The 24,310-nt window shown below is 42.0% G+C and overlaps 3 protein-coding genes across 4 annotated transcripts in view; all 3 read left to right on the top strand.

Moving 5' to 3' along the window:
* The first annotated feature begins 2,407 nt into the window (after positions 1-2,407).
* Positions 2,408-9,477, top strand: LOC124053127 (neoverrucotoxin subunit beta-like). The gene is made up of 4 exons (XM_046378092.1): positions 2,408-2,470; positions 4,673-4,742; positions 6,192-7,655; positions 7,795-9,477. The coding sequence occupies exons 1-4, from the start codon at positions 2,408-2,410 to the stop codon at positions 8,328-8,330; spliced, it is 2,133 nt and encodes a 710-aa protein (XP_046234048.1). The 3' UTR covers positions 8,331-9,477.
* Positions 9,478-13,319: 3,842 nt separating this feature from the next.
* Positions 13,320-17,360, top strand: LOC124053237 (neoverrucotoxin subunit beta-like). 2 transcript variants are annotated; one of them, XM_046378282.1, is made up of 4 exons: positions 13,320-13,501; positions 13,580-13,682; positions 14,619-16,082; positions 16,222-17,360. In XM_046378282.1, the coding sequence occupies exons 2-4, from the start codon at positions 13,592-13,594 to the stop codon at positions 16,755-16,757; spliced, it is 2,091 nt and encodes a 696-aa protein (XP_046234238.1). In that variant the 5' UTR covers positions 13,320-13,501; positions 13,580-13,591; the 3' UTR covers positions 16,758-17,360. The 2 variants fall into 2 exon arrangements, with proteins under 2 accessions (XP_046234238.1, XP_046234236.1); XM_046378280.1 differs by having other exon boundaries at positions 13,331-13,501; positions 13,583-13,682.
* Positions 17,361-20,841: 3,481 nt separating this feature from the next.
* Positions 20,842-24,310, top strand: part of LOC124052296 (glutamate receptor ionotropic, delta-1-like) — a 99,560-nt gene continuing 96,091 nt past the window's right edge. The window contains exons 1-2 of the transcript XR_006841981.1: positions 20,842-20,963; positions 21,804-21,864. The gene's annotated coding sequence lies outside the window, so the exon portion shown is untranslated. The remainder of the gene's footprint in view (positions 20,964-21,803; positions 21,865-24,310) is intronic.

Below are 24,310 nucleotides of genomic sequence, written 5' to 3' on the forward strand. Positions count from 1 at the left end.
CGCCGGTGTTTACAGGTTCACCTTTCTTGCTACTGTTTTTTCTTGTAGTATGCACTTATACGAATCTGAATGCAGGAAAGTTGAGTAACGTTAACAATCTGAAAAAAGTAGGCCTATGTTATAAGTTTTTTCATTAGTGTTTTATTTCCTAAGATGCCACCGAGTGGCACAGTTAATGATAGTCCTGTTGACTGAGTGTGTTGCTTTCTTATTGGAGTTACAGAATGCGTGAATTTAACCGATGTGACGTGCAAAGTGGGACTCATTGTTTTCTCTTGTTGAACCCCTTTAGATTCGTCATGTTCAGAATGGTTGAAATTACTGTTGCATTAATACTTTCAAATAATGTGTGGCGGGGCAGAAGAGAGTAGAGAGGAGCCCCGGGAGAATTTTGTTAAGAGAACATCGCACGTTTGTGCAAGGGTTGGGGAGGTGGTTGGGAATGGTGGGGGTGGGCGACTGCATGTTTGGGGTGGGGAGGGATGGGGAAGGGTTCTTATTTTATTTTTTATTTTAATTTCTCTCTTTTTTCTTTTTATTTCTCAGATATTGTGCCATAGCATATGTCTTCAGGCTTCAATATTATGCACATTTATATCATATACCACAACATGCATAGAATACACAGTTAACTCCACTGCCTGTATGGAAAGTACAAACACTGTGAATAATATCCGTTTCATATCATGGAACGTCAAGGGGGCAAACCAAGCAACTAAAATAAATAAGATAATGTCACATATTCAGGGTCTTAGAGGAGACGTGGTGTTTCTGCAGGAGACACACTTGCGTAGTGATGAAATTTTACGCATTAAGAGGGGTAGGTTTAGTCAATTGTATCACTCCAAGTTTAGTGCTAGGGCTAGGGGAGCTGCAATCTTAATTCAAAATCATATTCCCTTTGAGTTAGAAAAAGTTGTTGCAGACTCATCTGGTAGGTTTGTCATAGTGTCGGGGAAGCTGTGCAATATCCCAGTTATCTTAGCTAGTGTCTATGCACCAAATTGGGATGATGAACAGTTCATATCCAGGTTCTTTACCTCCATTCCCAATATTGAAACATACCACATAATCGTAGGAGGGGATTTCAATTTTGTTCAAGATGCTGACTTAGACAGATCCTCTTCCAGACCATATTCCCTTTCAAATTCGGCTAAACAACTTGCTTCCACTGCAGCAGAGCTGGGTTTTTCAGACCCATGGAGGTTTAAATTTCCTGACAAAAAATCATTCTCTTTTTTTTCACACGTCCATCGTTCTTATTCTAGAATAGACTTTTTTCTCCTAGATAATCGATTACTTTCTACTATCCTCTCATGTGAGTAGCATAGTATTATGATTTCTGACCATGCGCCCACATCTCTAGACATACATTTTCCTACTTACAGACGTCCTTTAAAGCCATGGAGATTCAGTTCATATTTATTAGCTAATGACCCCTTTATTGAGTCTTTAACATCCTCCATACAGCTATTTTTTGAAATTAATGATACCCCAGATGTGTCAAGAGGCACTTTATGGGAAACCTTCAAGGCATATCTAAGAGGTCACATAATTTCCTACTCATCTCATCTTAACAAAATGAATATGGCCAGACAGTCAGAATTAACACAAATGCTTAAAGAAGTTGATGACAATTATTCTACAAACCCAGACCCTGCACTATACAAAAAACGCCTGCAACTTCAATCTGAGTTTGATTGTCTAACTACTAATGAAGCAGAACGACAATTGCTCCAATCTAGACAACGTTTTTTTGAGTCAGGAGATAAGGCTGGCAAACTCCTTGCCCAGCAGTCTAGATCTGCAGCTGCTTCTAGGCTTATTCCAAGTGTTAAGTCACCATCTGGCGTCACCCTTACTGACCCAAAACATATAAATGAAACATTTGCTAAATGTTATTCTGATCTATATGCATCAGATCATCCACAGATTAATACAACCAATCTGCTCAATACTATTGAATTTCCCAGAGTAGAGAGTGAGTTAGTAGAAAATTTAGCCAGCCCAATATCACCAACTGAGGTTGCAAATGCTATTAGGGCTTTACAAAGTGGCAAATCACCGGGTCCAGATGGAGTCACGGTGGAATTTTATAAGAAATTTGCCCCACTTCTCTCTAAGGCCCTCAGCGATGTATATAATGAGGCACTGTCTGTTGGTCGACTCCCTCCAACCCTAACTAACGCCACTATTTCTCTTTTGTTGAAAAAAGACAAAGATCCTTTACTTTGTAGTAGTTTCAGACCCATATCTCTCCTAAACGTGGATTACAAGATTCTAGCCAAACTTTTATCCCTCCGCCTCCAGCTGATTTTTACCAAGAATCATTTCATCAGATCAAACAGGCTTCATGTTAGGAAGACACTCATTCCACAATACCAGAAGACTATTCAATATACTTAACATGCCCAGCTCCAGCACCCCAGAGGTTGTGGTGTCGCTGGATGCTGAGAAAGCTTTTGACAGGGTGGAATGGGACTTTCTTTTTGAAATAATGGATAAATTTGGGTTAGGTTCAGGTTTTATTTCATGGGTCAAATTGTTATATTCATCTCCAGTTGCATCTGTACAAACAAATTATACCATCTCACCCCCTTTTCAGCTCCACCGTGGTACTAGACAGGGCTGTCCACTGTCCCCTTTATTGTTTGCCATAGCCATTGAACCTCTGGCAATCTGGTTAAGATCTGAACCTAGATTTCAAGGTATCCTTCGCCATGGCACTGTGCATAAGCTATCATTATATGCAGACGATCTACTCCTTTATGTGTCAAATCCCTCCACATCACTCCCAGTTGTCTTAGATATTCTAAATCAGTTCGGCCAATTGTCTGGCTATAAACTCAATTTTGGGAAAAGTGAGCTATTTGCAATAAATAACTTGGTTGGGGATCTCCCAAACAACATAGCCCCTTTTAGGAGGGCAGATGAAGGCTTTAAATATTTAGGGATATTTGTTACAAGGACCCTGGCAGATACTTTCAGTAAAAATTTTGTTCCCTTGCTTGGTAAGGTTGAGGAAGACTTTACCAGATGGTCCACCTTGCCTTTGTCTTTGGCTGGCAGGGTGAACCTTATCAAGATGGCTGTTTTGCCAAAGTTTCTTTACCTTTTTCAACATATTCCCGTACTTACTTCAAAAAAGTTTTTTGCTAAATTGGACAAATCAGTGTCAAAGTTTCTTTGGGCCAGTAAACCTGTGCGCAAGCAGAAAAAAATATTGCAACTTCCTAAGAGAGAGGGGGGCCTTGCTCTCCCCAATTTTTTGCACTATTACTGGGCAGCTAATATTCATAAAGTATTGTATTGGACTGACAAATCCACTACCAATCAACCTGCCTGGGTCCAAATTGAAATTTCTTCATCTCAAGCCTCATTGAGGTCATGGCTATGCTCTTCACTTTCTGTGTCAACCACTGATGTAAGCATTAACCCAGTAGTCAAACAGTCCCTTAAAATATGGTTGCAATTCAGGAGGCATTTTAGCCTGAAAGATTGCTCTATTTATGCTCCAGTATTACACAACAATAATTTCAAACCATCAATTATGGACCCTGCCTTTCAGCTGTGGTTTGAAAGGGGCATAACCTCTATTAATGATCTTTTTGACAATGGTACTTTCATGAGCTTTACTGATCTGTCAACCAAATTTAAGCTCCCTCCTTCCCACCTCTTTCGTTTTTTTCAAATTAGACACTTTGTTCAGAAAAACTACTCTGACTTCCCAAATCTCCCCACAAAAACTTTGCTAGATTCACTTCTTGTGTTAAACCCCAATCAGAGAGGGAATATTTCATATATTTTTAGAGCCCTTGATTCTATCACTGCAATCTTCCCCCAACAAACAAAAAATCTATGGGAACAGGATCTAGGAATGACTCTTGAAGAAGACCAGTGGGCTAACATTCTAGTTAGTACACCATTCCTCCATCTGTGCCCGACATGGGTTAATCCAATGCAAATTCATACACAGAATCTACTACACTAATCATAGATTGTCAAAATTTTATCCCAATGTCGCAGACATCTGTAATAGATGTAACCAGTCTCCTGCCGATCTTATGCACATGTTTTGGTCATGTCCAAAGCTGATAGACTTTTGGTCTAAAATATTTGATACTCTCCACATGGCCTATAATGTGGGAGCTGACCCCCACCCTTTACCAGCTCTTTCTGGTATTCCACAGACTAACGCCTTTACAAGCGAAGCACAACATAGTATAGCTTTTTGTACTTTACTGGCCAGACGCTTAATTTTGCTTAACTGGAAACATACACTACCCCCTTCCTATAGTCGATGGGTGAGGGAGGTCCTCTTCAACCTAAAGCTGGAGAGGCTAAGGTTTTCCCTCAAGGGCTCCCTGAGGAAATTTGATAAAACTTGGGATCCTTTGCTGTCCATTATAGACACATTAGATATTGAGGAGACAGATATGTGAGCTTACTTAAAGTTTTTTTTTTTTTCCCTTTCTTTCCTTTCTTTCCCCCCTTTTTTATTTTTATTTATTATTATTACTATTTTATTTTTATTATTAATATTATACCTTTAAAACATATTATTATTATTGTTGTTATTATTATTTTTTTTCACTTAGGAGGGTGGGGGGTGGGATGGGTGGGTTGGGAGGTTGTAAGTTGTAAGCTAAAAATGTGAGCATTTTCCTGGGAGACCTTTCACCCTGGGAGACCTTTCACCCTGGGAATGCTCTATGATGCTCGTGCAGATAAACTGATCCCAGGTAAGTCTCACCTCACCTATTTAACATTCATACACAACATGACAAGGATTAGCAAATGCTTTGCAATTCTATAATGTAATTATAACCATTTATTAGTTCACAAGTTAAGGGATGCTAAAATATTCAGCACAGCAGTTATGAATACATGTAATCAGGAACACATAATCACATTTCAAAAACAAGTACCATCAGCTCAGGCTGGATTACATATCAGGTCTTTTAAACTTAGTGATTTTAAAATAATGAACCTTTTTTCTTGATGACATGATTTTAACAGAAAGAGGTTTCTCGAATCAATCAAAGTGCTCTCTGAATGATGATTGATGGGTAACAGAATTTTAATTTACATTACAATTTGACAATGAACAGTTTAACAAAGTGCTCCTCTTGTGTCATAAGAGCAAAGTCAAAGCAGCAACAAAAACTTACACAATAAAAGTAAGTTGGAGTTTAGGAGTGATTTGATTTGACCTGCTGTGAATGCTGAATGTGCTGAATGCTGAAAATGTTTTGAGATTTTCACCGAGAAAAATATATTTGTGAAAGAATAGATATAATAATATGTAATATAATAATTTATATATAATATAAAACATATTGGGCGGCACGGTGGTGCAGTGGTTAGCACTGTCCCCTCATAGCAAGAGGGTTCCAGGTTCGAATCCCGGTCTGGGCCCTTCTATGTGGAGTTTGCATGTTCTCCCTTTGCCTGCGTGGGTTTTCTCCGGGTTCTCCGGCTTCCTCCCACAATACCAAAAACATGCACATTAGGTTAATTGGCTGCTCTAAATAAGGTACTGACTGACTAACTAACTCTCTGGGTTAAATGCAGAGAACAAATTTCATTGGAGTGAGTTCCCTCCAATGACAAGATATGCCACTTTCCTTTCCTTTCCTTCCTTTCCTTTCCTAAATTGCCCCTAGGTGTGAGTGTGAGAGTGTGTGGTTGTTTGTCTTTGTGTGTTGGCCCTGCGATTGACTGGCGACCAGTCCAGGGTGAACCCCGCCTCTCGCCCGTAGTCAGCTGGGATAGGCTCCAGCTCCAGCTCCCCCGCGACCCTGACGGATACGCGGTATAGAAAATGGATGGATGGATGGATAAAACATATTTAATGCAAGTCAGATGTTTCCAGCTGCATCCATTTTTAATATACAGTATGTTACAATTATTTCAGTGTTTCAATTTGAAGTATAAGCAATGTAAGTGTGAGTAAAATTATTCAGGTTACATTTTTTTGTAATTTGATGGATTATGCTACTAAGTGCAAAAATTAAGAGGTAATTTATGATCAATAACTGACTACATTTCAGATTCACCGAACCAAATCCTGGATATATTGGTGGCCACCGTATGCAGCTATGAATGAAGAAACTTAACTGCCATTTTCACAGCATTTGTGCCCCTAATTATGTCCACAGAGTGATTTTACAACATTTTCTCATTTACAGGTTTGAAGTTGTGGGATGATGAAACTCTACAAGCAAAGATAACTGAAAGCAATAAGCCTTTCAGTGAATTTGAAATTTCTTCATCTGACACCATTGAATCCAAGTCTTCTATGCTGCAAGTTGATGTTTCTCTCAAGGCCAGTTTCCTTGGGGGTCTGATTGAAGTTGGAGGATCTGCCAAGTATCTGAATGATACAAAGAAATTCAAGAATCAAAGCAGAGTGACGTGTCAGTACAAAGCTACCACCAACTTCAAGGAGTTATCAGTAATTGACCTTAAAGAAATTAACACCCAGCAGCTAGATATGATTGAGAAGAGCTCAGCAACTCATGTAGTCACAGGCATCCTGTATGGGGCAAATGCTTTCTTTGTGTTTGACAGTGAGAAGTTAGAAGACAGCAGCGTTCGGGACATCCAGGGCAGCATGGAAGCTGTGATAAGGATGATGCCTGTATTTAGTGTTGAGGGCAGAGTTGAAACCAAGCTGACAGAAGAACAAAAAGCTCTGACCAACAAATTCTCCTGCAAATTCTATGGAGATTTCATTCTTGAAAGCAACCCTGCAACATTTACAGATGCAGTGAAGACCTGTGCAGAACTTCCAAAGCTACTGGGAGAGAATGGAGACAACAGTGTTCCACTGGAGGTCTGGCTGATGCCACTGAACTTTTTTCACTCTAAAACTGCTGAGCTGGTGAGTGGGATCAGCGTTGGACTGGTGAGGAAGGCACAGGATGCTCTGCAGGAATTAAGAGAAATCAGAATGAGGTGCAATGATTCTCTGGATGACAAAGTGGTGCAGAATTTTCCACAGATTCAAGCTGAGTTAACTAGATTCCAACAGTTGTGTGAGTACTATGAGGCCAACCTCAAGCGGACCATGGCAGAGAAATTCCCCCTCATCCGTGAAGGTAAAGAAGATGAGAGCTCAGTAAACCAACTCCTTGAAAACAGACAGAAGTCACCATTCAGCTATAAAAATCTAGACAAGTGGCTGGATCAGGAAGAGAGAGAAATCAACATCATCAAGTCCTGTGTAGATACCTTGGATGGAGTGAAGATTGTCAAAAGTGAGTCAGAGCTGGACAGAGAGGTTCTTGCTCCAGGTGTAGAGGAGGCCCTGTGCTTTGTTTTCACTTCCATGGAGACTCCTGACCCTGGTCTTGATGTGATGGCTGCCTTCTTGGAGTCACGTGAAGCAGAGAGTACCAGTGAAGACCTGTGGTACTACTCAGGTGAAGTGATAACCAAACTGAGGGACAAAGCCAAAGGTGTCAGGGATCTTGCCAAAGGACTGAAGGGCAGCAGCCAATTCCTTTTCCTGATAGGAGCCATTGATAAGAACAAACACAAAGGAGCAACCATCTACCATTACAGAAACGGCATCCTGGTTACTGATGACTTCTCAAAGCCTGAACCCCCTCCTGTGGAGACGATCACAGACAGAAGAGATCTGATCTGGTGTAAGTAATTTTTCATGCTTTATCAAGTCAGAAATGTCCTGTACAGATGGTACTCCTCCAGAAGCCTGATAATACCATAAACAATGCATTGGATGATGTGGATGACTAATAACAGATTACTTATTGGTTTCTCCATCAGATTACTGTGACCTCACCCTGGATCCAGACACGGCGCAGGGCCACCTGACTCTCTCTGAGGGCAACAAAGTGGCGAAATTTGGAAAATGGAACTCTTATCCAGGTCTGCCAGAGCGGTTTGACTCATATAAGCAGGTGTTGTGCAAAGAGGGTCTGAATGGACGCCATTACTGGGAGGTGGAGTGGGGTGGTTGTGTCCGTGCAGGTGTCACATATAGAGGCATCAAGAGGAAATCATATGATTCAGAGGTTGCACTCGGATACAATGAATTATCCTGGGTTCTTTACTCTCATCAGAACACTAAATACGGCCATCTTCATAACAGTAAAGCCGTACCTATTAGTGTTTCCTCTCTTGGCTTTAAACGACTCGGAGTGTATCTGGACTGGCCTGCTGGCACTCTGTCCTTCTACATGGTTGACTCCAACTTGGTGACTCACCTTCACACCTTCAAAACCAAATTCAGGGAGGCAGTTTACCCAGCATTCTTGGCTGGGTTCAAAGATTCCGAACCTGGTCAGATCAAACTGATCTAAAATGTAGTCAGATGCTGAATACAGAATTTTGTCAGTGATTTATTTGATTCCTCCTCCTGGGATTCTGAGTTTTACAGGTAGCTGAGACCAAATTTAGTCCGTGGTAGGAAATGGTGAAGGTACTGATGATTAATTGATGAGTAAACTTCTTGTAGGAGGCAATTGGTTTTCAAATCATCTGACAGTAAGTTTTTATTTTATTACTTCACTGCATGACGAGTACTCAGTTTTTTAAATTACTATGTTATACATCAGTTATCAATAGTCTGAAGGCCTTGCATGACAATTTTAGGTGTGTTTCTCCTGTACCAACTCTGTCCTCTTCTTTCACTCCACCACTCATAGTTACTCATAGTTTTGCATTTTCAAGCAGACCTACAGTGAAAACTGTGACAGTTTCGATGCTTTAAGCCGTAATGAGGACGGTCACAGGCAGATTTTAGCAGCTGCAGCCATGAATAAGAATAGAGAAGTTTTGTTTTTGTATTGTAGAGTAGAGCTACTTAGTCCTCCATGCTGTGACGGTGCTAACCAGTGCACCTTGTGCCACACCTGCAGTACAATATGATGAGGAATCATGGAGGATAAGACAGACTTTTCTTTTTCACATAACCTTGTTTGGATGCTCAGTATAGAAAACCATGCGTGGACGAGCAGCAGGTCAGAAGGTTATGATGTATTGTTTGCTTTGCTAACAAGTTTATATTCTGTTTTCTTGTGGCTTTGCTGTAATCGCTGAAACTTTGATGCTTGAGAGATTATTAATATGATATTGTGTTAGCCAAATACAGTCACAGAATATAACTTAAACTGTGATTATTGTGCTTCCTATAGCCTGATTCGTGCTTGTGTTTATTCAGGATTGTATTCTGTTTCTTTTGGTGTGTTTTAAGTGATCATGGGTTCCATTAATCTTTGGGAAGCTGAAGGGGAAAACAGACTCAGGAAGGCTCTGCTGGTTGAGAGGAGAGTCGCTGTTAGAAAGCTGGTGTTTGTAAAGCTGAAGCCTTCCTGATGTGAAGACAGCATCAGTGTCTGATTTCTTTGATCTGTATGTTCATGTAATGATGACATTTATCTACAACTCTGATTGGACGTGTTTGTTCTCTTCTCCAGACAAAAATTCAATAAAGCGAAGAGCTGAGTAGAAGTGTGTGTGCTGTTTTCTTCTTTCCTGCTGAGTCAAACCATATGATATAAAAATGGTTGTTCTTTTAAAGTTTTCCACAAGTTAAAGGGCCGTGAGGTCTCTGCTCATCTTTTGATGAAGGTTGAAATGATGGTTAATGATCCTCTGATGACCTCCTATGGAGAACGTTGGTCACTGGAGCAACAGACAGAATAGAAAATGACAGAAAGCCTCCACACTGATTGTCCAACAAATGGACAAGATTCAAGATTTCATACCAGAATGACAAAACAGGCCATTTGTCAGCCTCTCATGATCAGTGTAAAGTGTATAATAGTGAAGTTCTTTTTCTTTAAAACACAGATGTCTATCTGCCAATTCTACTCTGTTAATGTGTTATCAAAGGCTCATTTATTTTTAAATCCCAAACTGTAGGCGTGTGTACCTACACTGTCATTGCACTATTCCACAGATTCACTGTTACTGTATATAGAATTTTTTTATTTTTATCTTTATCTTATTGTATACAATATCTTTTATGTTTTTTGCTGCCGCAGCACAGTGCAGTGGTTAGCACTGTTGCCTCATAGCAAGAGGGTTCCCGGTTCGAATCCCGGTCTGGGCCCTTCTATGTGGAGTTTGCATGTTCTCCCTGTGCCTGCGTGGGTTTTCTCCGGGTTCTCCGGCTTCCTCCCACAATACCAAAAACATGCACATTAGGTTAATTGGCTGCTCTAAATTGCCCCCTAGGTGTGAGTGTGTGGTTGTTTGTCTTTGTGTGTTGGCCCTGTGATTGACTGGCGACCAGTCCAGGGTGAACCCCGCCTCTCGCCCGTAGTCAGCTGGGATAGGCTCCAGCTCCAGCTCCCCCGCGACCCTGAAGGATAAGCGGTATAGAAAATGGATGGATGGATGGATGTTTTTTGCTGCCCCCATGTGGTTTTTACTCTAATATGTTAGGTGTTAATATGTTAGGTTGTGTACTTGAGAGTAAAGACTAACTGGAGTCAAATTCCTTGTTTGTACACGCAAACTTGGCCAATAAAGCTGATTCTGATTCTGATTCTAATCTCACGCTGGATCCAGACACTGCAAACAACCGCCTCACTCTGTCTGAGGGAAACATAAAGGCAGCATATGGAGCATGGCAGTCATATCCTGATCGCCCAGAGAGGTTTGCTGCATACTCTTACGTCCCTGCTGAGGTGGAAGCCAAGGTGGTGGAGAACTTAAAGTTTTTTTTATTGTTATACCAAACTAAACAAGTTTTTTTCCTAAAAATGTGGGGTGAAGAGAAAACTGTGTGGTTCTGCTAAAATAATTTTAAAAAGTACAATACAACTGGACCTAACTATTCACTACCTGTGGTAACGGAACGTCTGGGAACGTCCAGACTCTGACGTGTTCAGGTGAACGTACTCCGTCATTTCCTGTTTGTCGTGCGCTGTGCTAAGCGTTGCATTGTTACACTGCTCTGCTCTAGATTCTTGTTCAGTTAAAGCTCTTTCGTTGTTGTCCATATTAGAGCTCATCTACACACTAAAAACTCACATTGCTGTTGTTAAGCACTCGCCTCTATCTTATCACTACGTCTTAAGTCGTAAGTTACGCTTGACTATGGCCTCTCCTTCCTTCTCCCGTTCTGCTGCTCTGTCCTGCTTGGTGTGTCAAATGTTTAGCTATTCTTCTGCCTCCTTTAGTGATAACGGCATTTGTAGAAACTGTAGCCTGTTGGTTAGGTTGGAGGCGAAGCTTAGCGATTTGGAATGCTGGCTCCGCACCATTGAAACCAAACTGCTAGCTGCAGTTAGCCAAGCCCTGTTAGCCGGTACGGAGCCACATAGCTTAGCCTTTAGCTCTCCTCCGGTACCTCCTGAGCAGCCAGGAAACCAGGGCCGGTAGGTGACTGTTCGTAGAAGGCATAGCTTCAGACCAAAGCCCACCGAGTGCCAGCAGCCACTTCACGTTTCTAATAGGTATTCCCCACTCGGCGACACACCCACCGAAGAGCCAGCTCTGATAAGTGAAGACTCTGTTTTGCGAAACGTTAAGATAGCGAAACTAGCGACCGTAGTCTGCATTCCTGGGGCCAGAGCAGGCAACATTCAAACAAATTTGAAACTGAAACACAGAGCCCTTGCCTGCACGTAACACCCGTCCTCAGGTGTTTGCCATCCTGAAGGAGAGCTCTTACTGGGAGGTAGAATGGAGCACCAGTCCTGATGAATCTGTTTATGTAGGGGTCGCATACGGTGAGATTGACAGAAAATCAACAAGCTCAGACAGCCAGTTTGGAAACAATCCCATGTCGTGGTGCTTTTGACAATATGCTACACCTGGTTCACCACAACCCAGACTCAGAGCATGGCACAATGGTCAGGTGTGGGAGTTTCCTTTTGCTCCCTTTTCATTGTTGGGATCTCCAGCCATGTGTTCAGGAGAACAATAGAGAGGCCTACTTGTGCCTCCAGAAGCCTGAACCAGAGTGACTGACGGTTAGAGAGACGTCGACCCGACCCCCCATGATTTACACCTCGATGTAAATCTGAACACAGACCTGGCACGGACTGGCTGTGGTCAAGCCGTCTTTACAGGGGTCCGAGGTGACATCACTCAGGTAATAAAAAGGCAGTGCAACCCTCACCTCACTGATACGTCACTCACGTGACTCCATCGCCATTTTTCCCTCTCTCTCTTCCCTCCACGCACGTGCCCACAAGCTCATGCACACACACACACACACACTTCCTGACCTGTACACCAAAATACATACACACATAGGTGTATATACTTATATAGATATATCCTCACTGCTGTACCTGTGTTTACCCATCATAGTTAGCAGTTAATGTGTGTAGATAAAGTTGGATTATAATAGTGTTTAGTACAAGTAATACATATCTTCTGATAATTGTTGCAATGTTAATAAATCCTGTTATAATTTAACTCATCGTTGTCTGGTTATTGTGAACATACTTGTGATAACAGCTGGTTTCATAACAGTCAGTCCTTGAATTCACCCTTCATTAATTCCTAAGAGACGAGATGTTATTTCCCACGTATTAATTTGGCTGTTGGTCCCTGGTGACAGAGTGGTGCCCTGGTTTTGCATATATAATGAATACCCTTATTTGTTTCAATGATTATTCCCCATAATCACTGATATGACTTGCAAATAACCAAATTGTCCCTGCTAATGCACAATATGTTTCTGAGAGCAGGGCGATGAGGACATTTTACTGAAGCATTTTTCCACTGAGGACAGTCTGGGTCATGACACTTTTTACATCACATGATTCAACTGAAATATTCTCCAGAATGTGGGGCTGCTGTCAGTCTCTTCAGTCTCAAAATCAAAATCAGTTTAATAATAATACTGACAACATTTTATGTACAGGATTTATGTACATGAACATGACATTTTTAGTGCTAACTCCAACCCTGACCTCATGTCACTGTTGAGTCAGACATCACACTTCCAGGCCCTTCCAGTGTGCACTTCATAGGACACAGCTGCTAAATTAAAGACTTCATTGAGACATTTAGATGTTGCTGTCCTTAAGGTCAAACAATGTAGAAAGATATTGACACAACAAAAGTTATCTCATGACACTTTCCAATTCAAGCAGGTCGAGACCAAACTCTTTAATTAAATGTTTTAATACAGAAAACCCAACATTCCCCCATGAGCAAGCACAACCAGCATTACATGTGAACAAAAGCAAATAACAATAAAGTCTTTGGGTTTGTACAAACTTGTTCTGGCGTGCTATTCTGTTTTGGCGTCACTTCTGATATTTGTTCCACAGAATGTGGAAACACTTTTGCACTCAAATTTCAGTGAGGGAACACTGAACTCCCTTGAAATATTTACCTGTTACATTGGCTGTTGTAATGCCTGGAGGCGCGTCATGGGAGGAGTCGGTAGAAGAAAGCCTCTCATACGATATAAATAATGTTGCAGTATCACAGAACATCAGACTGGAAGCTCCAAGTCAAGAGGACTCGCACTAAACTCAGCTGATCATCACAGCTTCACCAGGTGAGGAAACTCCTACTGATGAAGACAGTGTAAATGAAGTACTGAAGGCTGTGTGGTCACTTACTTTACATTTCTCAGCAGGTTGGAGAAATGGCCTCTGATACCAAGAAGATTGTTGCTCTGGGTCGACCTTTCACCCTGGGAATGCTCTATGATGCTCGTGCAGATAAACTGATCCCAGGTAAGTCTCACCTCACCTATTTAACATTCATACACAACATGACAAGGATTAGCAAATGCTTTGCAATTCTATAATGTAATTATAACCATTTATTAGTTCACAAGTTAAGGGATGCTAAAATATTCAGCACAGCAGTTATGAATACATGTAATCAGGAACACATAATCACATTTCAAAAACAAGTACCATCAGCTCAGGCTGGATTACATATCAGCTCTTTTAAACTTAGTGATTTTAAAATAATGAACCTTTTTTCTTGATGACAAGATTTTAACAGAAAGAGGTTTCTCGAATCAATCAAAGTGCTCTCTGAATGATGATTGATGGGTAACAGAATTTTAATTTACATTACAATTTGACAATGAACAGTTTAACAAAGTGCTCCTCTTGTGTCATAAGAGCAAAGTCAAAGCACCAACAAAAACTTACACAATAAAAGTAAGTTGGAGTTTAGGAGTGATTTGATTTGACCTGCTGTGAATGCTGAATGTGCTGAATGCTGAAAATGTTTTGAGATTTTCACCGAGAAAAATATATTTGTGAAAGAATAGATATAATAATATGTAATATAATACTTTATATATAATATGAAACATATTTAATGCAAGTCAGATGTTTGTAGCTGCATCCATTTTTAATATACAGTATGTTGCAATTATTTCAGTGTTTCAATTTGAAGTATAAGCAGCATAAGTGTGAGTGAAAGTATTCAGGTTACATTTTTTTGTAATTTGGTGGATTATACTACTAAGTGCAAAAATTAAGAGGTAATTTATGATCAATAACTGACTACATTTCAGAATCTGAACCAAATCCTGGATATATTGGTGGCCACCGTATGCAGCTATGAATGAAGAAACTTAACTGCCATTTTCACAGCATTTGTGCCCCTGATTATGTTCACAGCGTGATTTTACAACATTTTCTCATTTTTAGGTTTGAAGTTGTGGGATGATGAAACCCTACAAGCAAAGATAACAGGAACAGTTAAACCTTTCAGTGAATTTGAAATTTCTGCTTCTGACTCCATTGAATCCAAGTCCTCTCTGCTGGATGTGGATGCTTCTCTAAAGGCCAGTTTCCTTGGGGGTCTGATTGAAGTTGGAGGATCTGCCAAATATATGAATGATACAAAGAAATTCAAGAATCAAAGCAGAGTGACGTGTCAGTACAAAGCTACCACCAACTTCAAGGAGTTGTCAGTGATTGACCTTGAAAACTTGGACACCCGACAAATAAGTATTATTGAGAAGGGCTCAGCAACTCATGTAGTCACAGGCATCCTGTATGGGGCAAATGCTTTCTTTGTGTTTGACAGTGAGAAGTTAGAAGCCAGCAGCGTTCAGGACATCCAGGGCAGCATGGAAGCTGTGATAAAGAAGATCCCCTCATTTAGTATTGAGGGCAGAGTTGACATCAAGCTGACAGAAGAAGAAAAAGATCTGACCGACAAATTCTCCTGCAAATTCTATGGAGATTTCATTCTTGAAAGCAACCCTGCAACATTTACAGATGCAGTGAAGACCTACGTAGAACTTCCAAAGCTAATGGGAGGGAATGGAGAGAACAGTGTTCCAATGGAGGTCTGGCTGATGCCACTGAACTTTTTTCACTCGAAAACTGCTGAGCTGGTGAGTGGGATCAGCGTTGGACTGGTGAGGAAGGCACAGGATGCTCTGCAGGAATTAAGAGAAATCAGAATGAGGTGCAATGATTCTCTGGATGACAAAGTGGTGCAGAATTTTCCACAGATTCAAGCTGAGTTAACTAGATTCCAACAGTTGTGTGAGTACTATGAGTCCAACCTCAAGCGGACCATGGCAGAGAAATTCCCCCTCATCCGTGAAGGTAAAGAAGATGAGAGCTCAGTAAACCAACTCCTTGAAAACAGACAGAAGTCACCATTCAGCTATAAAAATCTAGACAAGTGGCTGGATCAGGAAGAGAGAGAAATCAACATCATCAAGTCCTGTGTAGATACCTTGGATGGAGTGAAGATTGTCAAAAGTGAGTCAGAGCTGGACAGAGAGGTTCTTTCTCCAGGTGTAGAGGAGGCCCTGTGCTTTGTTTTCACTTCCATGGAGACTCCTGACCCTGGTCTTGATGCAATGGCAGCCTTCTTGGAGTCACGTGAAGCAGAAAGCACCAGTGAAGACCTGTGGTACTACTCAGGTGAAGTGATAACCAAACTGAGGGACAAAGCCAAAGGTGTCAGGGATCTTGCCAAGGGAATGAAAAGCAGCAGCCGATTTGTTTTCCTGATAGGAGCCATTGATAACAACAAACACAAAGGAGCAACCATCTACCATTACAGAAACGGCATCCTGGTCACTGACAACTTCTCAAAGCCTGAACCCCCTCCTGCGGAGACGATCACAGACAGAAGAGATCTGATCTGGTGTAAGTAATTTTTCATGCTTTATCAAGTCAAAAATGTCCTGTACAGATGGTACTCCTCCAGAAGCCTGATAATACCATAAACAATGCATTGGATGATGTGGATGACTAATAACAGATTACTTATTGGTTTCTCCATCAGATTACTGTGACCTCACCCTGGATCCAGACACGGCGCACCCTTACCTGAGTATCTCTGAGGGCAACAAAGTGGTGAAATTTGGAAAACAGCAGTCTTATACAGATCTGCCGGAGCGGTTCGACTCACGTCAGCAGGTGTTGTGCAAAAAGGGTCTGAATGGACGCCATTACTGGGAGGTGGAGTGGGGTGGTTGTGTCCGTGCAGGTATCACATATAGAGGCATCAAGAGGAAATCAGCAGATTACCAGGCTACACTTGGAATGAATGAAATATCTTGGATTTTTTACTCTCATCAGGACACTGAATACGGCCACCTTCATAAATGTCTAAATGTACCTATTAGTGTTTCCTCTCTTGGCTTTAAACGACTCGGAGTGTATCTGGACTGGCCTGCTGGCACTCTGTCCTTCTACATGGTCGACTCCAACTTGGTGACTCACCTTCACACCTTCCAAATCAAATTCAGGGAGCCAGTTTACCCAGGGTTCTTGGTTGGGTTCTCAGATTCTGAACCTGGTCAGATCAAACTGATCTAAAATGTAGTCAGATGCTGAATACAGAATTTTGTCAGTGATTTATTTGATTCCTCCTTCTGGAATTCTGAGTTTTACAGGTAGCTGAGACCAAATTTAGTCCGTGGTAGGAAATGGTGAAGGTATTGATGATTAATTGATGAGTAAACTTCTTGTAGGAGGCAATTGGTTTTCAAATCATCTGACAGTAAGCTTTTATTTTATTACTTCACTGCATGACAAGTACCCAGTTTTTTAAATTACTATGTTATACATCAGTTATCAATAGTCTGAAGGCCTTGCATGACAATTTTAGGTGTGTTTCTCCTGTACCAACTCTGTCCTCTTCTTTCACTCCACCACTCATAGTTACTCATAGTTTTGCATTTTCAAGCAGACCTACAGTGAAAACTGTGACAGTTTCGATGCTTTAAGCCGTAATGAGGACGGTCACAGGCAGATTTTAGCAGCTGCAGCCATGAATAAGAATAGAGAAGTTTTGTTTTTGTATTGTAGAGTAGAGCTACTTAGTCCTCCATGCTGTGGCGGTGCTAACCAGTGCACCTTGTGCCACACCTGCAGTACAATATGATGAGGAATCATGGAGGATAAGACTTTTCTTTTTCACATAACCTTGTTTGGATGCTCAGTATAGAAAACCATGCGTGGACGAGCAGCAGGTCAGAAGGTTATGATGTATTGTTGGCTTTGCTAACAAGTTTATATTCTGTTTTCTTGTGGCTTTGCTGTAATCGCTGAAACTTTGATGCTTGAGAGATTATTAATATGATATTGTGTTAGCCAAATACAGTCACAGAATATAACTTAAACTGTGATTATTGTGCTTCCTATAGCCTGATTCATGCTTGTGTTTATTCAGGATTGAGTTCTGTTTCTTTTGGTGTGGTTTTAAGTGATCATGGGGTTAATCTTTGGGAAGCTGAAGGGGAAAACAGACTCAGGAAGGCTCTGCTGGTTGAGAGGAGAGTCGCTGTTAGAAAGCTGGTGTTTGTAAAGCTGAAGCCTTCCTGATGTGAAGACAACATCAGTGTCTGATTTCTTTGATCTGTATGTTCATGTAATGATGACATTTATCTACAACTCTGATTGGACGTGTTTGTTCTCTTCTCCAGACAAAAATTCAATAAAGCGAAGAGCTGAGTAGAAGTGTGTGTGCTGTTTTCTTCTTTCCTGCTGAGTCAAACCATATGATATAAAAATGGTTGTTCTTTTAAAGTTTTCCACAAGTTAAAGGGCCGTGAGGTCTCTGCTCATCTTTTGATGAAGGTTGAAATGATGGTTAATGATCCTCTGATGACCTCCTATGGAGAACGTTGGTCACTGGAGCAACAGACAGAATAGAAAATGACAGAAAGCCTCCACACTGATTTCATACCAAAATGATAAAATAGGTAATTTGACAGTGTTTTTGTGATCAGCCACAGTTACGGTGAAGGACAAGGCTGGATTTTCTCTGTATCACACTACAGTTCAACAGTCAACTTCTCCACATTGGCTGTGGCTTTCAGTCCCAAGACCATTGCTTGTAAATTTCTTGAAACACCTCACAATTATATAGTTTTATTTAAAAAAAGAAAAGAAAAGGTTCATTAATTTCCTAAAATCGCTTCTCACACTGTAGTTTTAATCAAACTAGCAGGAGAAAACTGCATTTGTTCGGGACTATTTTGAGCTGTGGATTAATCCATATTTGGTACTCTAGTGACTGGATGGTGTATGTGTTTTTGGAAAAATATAAATCATTACCAGACACAAATGTTTACATAAACTGTTTTCTGCTTTGGCTGATTCTTGAAATGCTGTTTCTTACAATAAGTGGCTGTTTGATGTCTGACCACGTCTGTGCTTCTCATTACGTCTCCAAAGATCTCAGCTGTCTGACAAGTTGAAGTTGAACCTGTTGCCCTCAGCTGAAGGACAGCTTGATGGGGACGACCACAATCAATATTTTGTATGGCCTGCATGTTCCTGCATCTCAAAAATGGCTTGACTGCTTTGCTGAAATCCAATATTTCGGCGTTGAATAAACACAAATAAGACAAATTTGTTATACTTTTCTATTAGGTTCTTTTAAGACCAGGACCCCAAAGCAGAGACAAACACACTGGTGAGAGGGAACAAAAGGTTCTTTTAATCAACTAAAACCAGAAACAAACGCAGGCTGTGGAGGCAGGGAGCTGGCTGACAGAAAGAGATCTTCGGCAGGAGAATCCAGGTAACTCTGACGAACAGCATGCAGAGGCAGAGCGTAGAATAATGTGGCAGCAAGCAGGAGTGAAGGCCAGGCTTATAAAGTGGAGAGAATAGGCTGATAGAACTCAGGGGTGCCTCAGCTGCCAACAGGAGGAGCCAGCCACACCCCCTGCCACCCACAGGCTCTGCAAAAGGAACAGAAAATGGAAAAGGAAACAGAGAGAGCACTAAAAGAAAGAAAAGCACAACAGAAAACAACTTCTGAGCAATTAAAAGGAGCTTTTCAAGAAGTTTGTAACATGATGCAGTGAGGTGCAACCGCTTCGAAGAGAAGTTATTTTGTTGTCAAGTCAGATTAATGTTATTTTCAGTCCTCCTTCTCTCAACGTTCTCCTTTGATATCCTCATCTTCGCCTTCTTTATCCTCCACTGCTTTGAGACGAGAGACAAGATCAAGACCAACGCATGAAGTCTCAGGCTTGTCAGAACGCTCTCACACTCTTCTGTCTAATGAAGGCCAGAGAGAAGAGCTTTTTCCATCTCGTTTTGACTGAACCAAGGCCAACAGTGATTGAATAAATCTCTAAAAGGGAACATTTGTTGAAAAGGTCTCTGGTCCTGACTGGGACATTTCTAATGTCACACAATAACCCACATCATGTGTACAGATTCATCCAGACTGCAGACAAGCAGGACCAGCCAACATCGTGGACAAGGAAACTGAATTATTTAAATCTTATTCCAAAGTAGTTTAGAAAGGAGTGAAGTTTGGTCTTCAAATGTGATCTTTTTCACAGATCATCCTCTAAAGGGAAAAGAGCTCCTGCAAAGCAAACCCAAAATGTTCCTGATTGACAGCTAACAGCACAACAACACACTGGCCTCTGATTCTTGTCTGTCCAAAAATAGTTGAGTTCACTGAGTCATCGAAAATCTCTTGATGTGAAAGCAGAATTATTTATTTCAGATTTTACTTGAAAAAATACATGAAAAAGCCTCTCTGTTACAGTGCTGTGAGTATTTATAGTCACTTCACACACACACGGATGACGTGGTTTCCTGCTCTGAAGTCTTGTTGCCGTCAGCCTCCGACAGCCGTCTCGCTGCAGATGGATGTGATCTGATCTGTCTGCTGCTCCCTGCGGCTCGGCCTAATCTGCACAACATTATTGCTTTGTTTGGAAAGTTGATTACTGCTCCTGTGCTGGTGGTGGAGGAAACAACGCAGTGCGGTCGGCAGCCAAATGTTCCTCCAAGTCTCTTCTGAAATGAACACAAACATGTTTGTCTTGTGAACTTTCATTCAGTTTCACTTTCCCAGAAGTCTTTGCTTCGCTTTGCCCGCTTCACGTTGAGGGAACTTAAACAACTTTAGTTTGGAAGACGCTCACTTGATTTGATAAAGTCAGATTGCTGCTTTGTCATTGCACTCAGACAACCTCAGATTACATTAAAAAATAAAAAATAAAAAATGTAATGCTCTTGTGGGCACTGGTTTAAGACAGACTTGAACATCTGTGAATCACCGTTCAAGATCTGTCTTGACTGAATTAGAAACCAGAAAAATGCTCAGACTGAGAGGGCCTCAGGATGGTACAATGTCACATTACTGCCAGATCAATAAAGTTTTATTCCAACCCGTGTGATTCACATCACAATGTATTTGCTGATTATCAAACTATCTGCTAAGTAACTAAAGTTTTAAATAAAACGTACTGGAGTTAAAAGTAGAATATTTGCCTCTGAACTGTAGTGGAGTAGAACTCATCTCCTCCTAGAAGTTTTAGTTTAGCTGTTTCCTGTTTTATTTTGAAGGTTTCTCTCTCTCACGCGTCATTGCGAGTTTTGTTCCCCTAACTTTGTGATTGCCCTGATGTGTTTCACCTGTCCCTCACTAAACTTGCATGTATGTCTGTCCTCCCTCTTTGTCAGTTTGTCTTCAGTGAATTCCCCTGTGTGTGCTGTCCAGCTGTCCTGCTGTCCTGCGTTGGACCGCTTGTCTGCCTCTTCCTCCCTGTAAGCCTTTGGTCCATTTGAAATAGTTTGCGTTATAATGACTGAATGTCCCAGCACATTTGGCTCCAGTTCCTGCTCTGTTTAACTGCCCCCAAACTTTTGTCAGTTTTCTACACTGTTAGTGCTCATAAACCTGGAAACATTAGAACATTCACGCACGCGCAGACACCGGCAGGCTGTTGTAACTGATGCTGTGCGGTTCCACACAACCTTCAGACAATTTTCACTCCCCGCTCTCTCACACACGCGTGTTGTCAGTTATTATCTGTATGTGAGTCGTGCAGGGAGGCAATGAAAGTGTGTAATGATGCTACCTGACAGCCCATTAAACCGGAGAGAGATGAGGATGCAATTAGATTGTCATCCACGCTGGAGTTACTGCCGCCAAGCCAGATGGAAGGAGAGAAAGGAGAGCAGCTTTATTTTCGGAGTGTTTTCGGGGTGAGCGGATGATTTCTGTGCAGACATTTGACATGACAGCGAGTGATTGAGAGATGATGACTGGTGTGTGTGATCAGCTGTGCCATCGTGCGTGGGACTCCAGGTAGGTTCAGCGGCTCAGTTAAAGGACAAGCTGAAAGATAAAGTTTCCATCAGGGGAGGATTAAAGCAGCTCAGTCACTTCATCTTATGAAAACAAAAGTGAGTCTTCACTTTGAATGGAGCTTCAGATTTAGGGGAGGTGCTTACTGTTCAGTCTCAGGGCGGGAATTCATGTGTTTAAAGTGTGGAGCCGCAGGTGGGCTCAGCACGCGCTAAGACTCGCGTTTCGTCGGTGAAGGAGATGCTGATCAAAGTTCATTGTCCCTGACACTAAGTTTGTGTTCTGCTGCTCCACAGATGCTGTAGACCTCAACTCTACTCCCTCCTGGTCCTGCAGCCAATCACAGTCCATCTGGAGGTACGTAAAAGCTGACGCGCTCTCCCGGAGGTGCAGGGTTTTCTGTTTGGTAGTTTGCTCAGGGCTGGTTGACTGCTTATGTTCTGTTACCTTGTCAAATTGGTTATTATGTTGATAAGTGAATTTCCCCGCTGTGGGATCAGTAAAGTTAATCTTATCTCAAAAAAAGGGTCAACCTAAAACATGTAAAAATGTATGAAGTCGCTGATAAGCAAACTACAAGTGCTCGAGTGAAAGCTTCTCTCTTCTTTATCCTTTTTAAAGGGATGGAAACTTGAAGTGAGTCACTGATTGACGCTTAGATTGAATTTCTCACTTTGGATGATCTCTTTGGAAATCTTTTCCTTTCACATTAGGCCTCGCAGGAACCACCTGCTGCCACTAGGGGGTGTGATGTTCCACTGATGGACTGTATCGACCTTTTCAGCTCTGTGTGTGTGTGTGTATGTGTGTGTGAGTAAGCACTGGAAATTAATAGAGAACAAAAATGAGCTATGAGTAGTTTTAACTGGAAGAAGAGTGAATAACACACCAACTTAATGCAACATGTGTATCATTAAGTACTGACTTTGTTCTCGAGAGATGAAGGGACGTGTGCTGATGATGACGTTATGAGTGGATGCTGACAGCATTCAGTATTGATTATGTAAATTAGTGCTCGTGTGCTGATGACGGTGAGAAAAAGTTAACAGACAAATCAGGACAAGACACACACAGTTAAGACGCCAGCTCAAACTCTTCCTCCAAAACAGATTTATTCAAGCACGGCGGACATTTTGACCTGGAGGTCACATTCATTCAAGGGAAGCTGTGGCATCACTTGGGCCAAAAACGTCAAATACACTGAAACTAGCAGTGAGAGTTAAGTATTTTATCATGAAAAAGATTCAGCATTATGTTGTGCAGGAGGATTCATTCTCCCCGGTGGGAGCAACTGCACTGTTGTCTTTCTAATGGGTAATAACAGATTCTAAACAGTTTGGTTTCACACACTATTCAACTCTTCAGCGAGTTCACTTCTTAACTTTTCCTCGGTTTTCTGCAAGCTTCAATTTAATTTGATAAAGCTGAAGGAATTTTAATATCTTTTAAGTGAATAAATACAATAATCCAGTAATTAATAAAGCAACAGAGTGACTCCTGAGGAGCTGTCCGGTCCGGCGCGGTTCTGAAACTGTGAGGATCCCTCAGAGCAGGCAGGCCCTGCAGGACTTTCTGTCAAGGTTCTCCTGGAGACTCTAGCCCGACTAGACTTGGCCGAACAATTAAAAGACATTTCTGAATCACATTCATCCACAAGAAATATCCTTTAATTGTAAGGTCAAGTGTAGTCTTCTCTAATCTTCCATTTCCGTCCTCTTCCCGCTGAATGGAGACGAGCCAATCAGTCCCACAGGTCTCTCAGGGAAGAAAAAAAACACACCTGGAATGACATCAGTGGAAAGATCGGTGACGTCACATGCACAAACGCCGGAGATCTGTGTAACCTCATCATTTACAGGTTAGAGAAGACAAACATGTCCAAGACTTCACTGACCCTCAGCTCACCACGGTGTGAAGACCTGCAGGCAGCGGGGGCGTCAGTGCTGACTTGGTGAAACTCTCGTGGCTGCGTCCTGCTGCGAACATCTTCCTCCTCTTCGCTCGTCCTGCGTGTCCCAGCGTCCCCGAATCTCCTCCCGCCTGGAGCAGAGGAGTCCGTGTCCCCTTTCCTCTCTTCTGTCTAGTGTCTAGAAAATCCTCCATGCGGTGTTCGGAAGATTTTACGCACGCGGCGACGCCAAAACGCGCGTCATGGCTTTGTTTCCGCGCAGCGTTAGAGCTCAACATTTTACGCACGCCATCGTAGTTTTATTCGTTCCAAGCTGAGAGAGACCACCGTTAAAAAAGTGGAACCTCCTCGGAAGCTCTCCCGTGCGTCCACCGCGCGTCACACACAACCTCTCCAAGCTGCCAGAGGGAAACACGGCTTGAAGACGATGTCAAACATCGTTCACCTCGCTAGGCATCGACACGATCACCCTTTGCTGAGATGAAGTTGTTCACGGTGTCTGTTGTAGAAATGCCACATTTTCTCTCCTGTCTTTCCACCACGACAGAAAGAATCAAACGAGACAGTTGTCTTAAATTGGCGCAGAGATACCGAAGTGCCCAGCAGAGTAAAGCGATGTGACCTGCCACACAGTGAGTGAATCCAACGCGTGCAACAGCTTCACTGTAACGCAGCGGCGCAGCGCTGACGGGTCGTCTTGCTGAATAAACCAACTTCAGTCGGACGGGAGCGCGCTTAACGCGTTCAACGAAGTCGGGCTGTCGCAAGTTCATTAGCTGCACTGCCGACGTCCTCCTACCCCCATCCGGTGTACGAGTCACCCCACCCCCCAAAACCTACCAAAGAGGCGAGTGTCCGTCCCGGGCGCGACTACCTCTGCGCCTCACCCCGTCT

The sequence above is a fragment of the Scatophagus argus genome, chromosome 21 (assembly GCF_020382885.2).
Source record: "Scatophagus argus isolate fScaArg1 chromosome 21, fScaArg1.pri, whole genome shotgun sequence".
In the NCBI taxonomy this organism is placed as follows: Eukaryota; Metazoa; Chordata; class Actinopteri; family Scatophagidae; genus Scatophagus; species Scatophagus argus.

What these genes read in the sequence shown, in the direction of transcription:
- LOC124053237 (XM_046378282.1), top strand. Translation starts at nt 13,592, where the DNA reads ATGGCCTCTGATACCAAGAAGATTGTTGCTCTGGGTCGACCTTTCACC. An exon ending in TGCAGATAAACTGATCCCAG is followed by an intron (nt 13,683 to 14,618) that starts GTAAGTCTCACC and finishes TCTCATTTTTAG; the next exon opens with GTTTGAAGTTGTGGGATGAT. An exon ending in CAGAAGAGATCTGATCTGGT is followed by an intron (nt 16,083 to 16,221) that starts GTAAGTAATTTT and finishes TTTCTCCATCAG; the next exon opens with ATTACTGTGACCTCACCCTG.
- LOC124053127 (XM_046378092.1), top strand. Translation starts at nt 2,408, where the DNA reads ATGCCCAGCTCCAGCACCCCAGAGGTTGTGGTGTCGCTGGATGCTGAG. An exon ending in CTGAGAAAGCTTTTGACAGG is followed by an intron (nt 2,471 to 4,672) that starts GTGGAATGGGAC and finishes TTTTCCTGGGAG; the next exon opens with ACCTTTCACCCTGGGAGACC. An exon ending in TGCAGATAAACTGATCCCAG is followed by an intron (nt 4,743 to 6,191) that starts GTAAGTCTCACC and finishes TCTCATTTACAG; the next exon opens with GTTTGAAGTTGTGGGATGAT.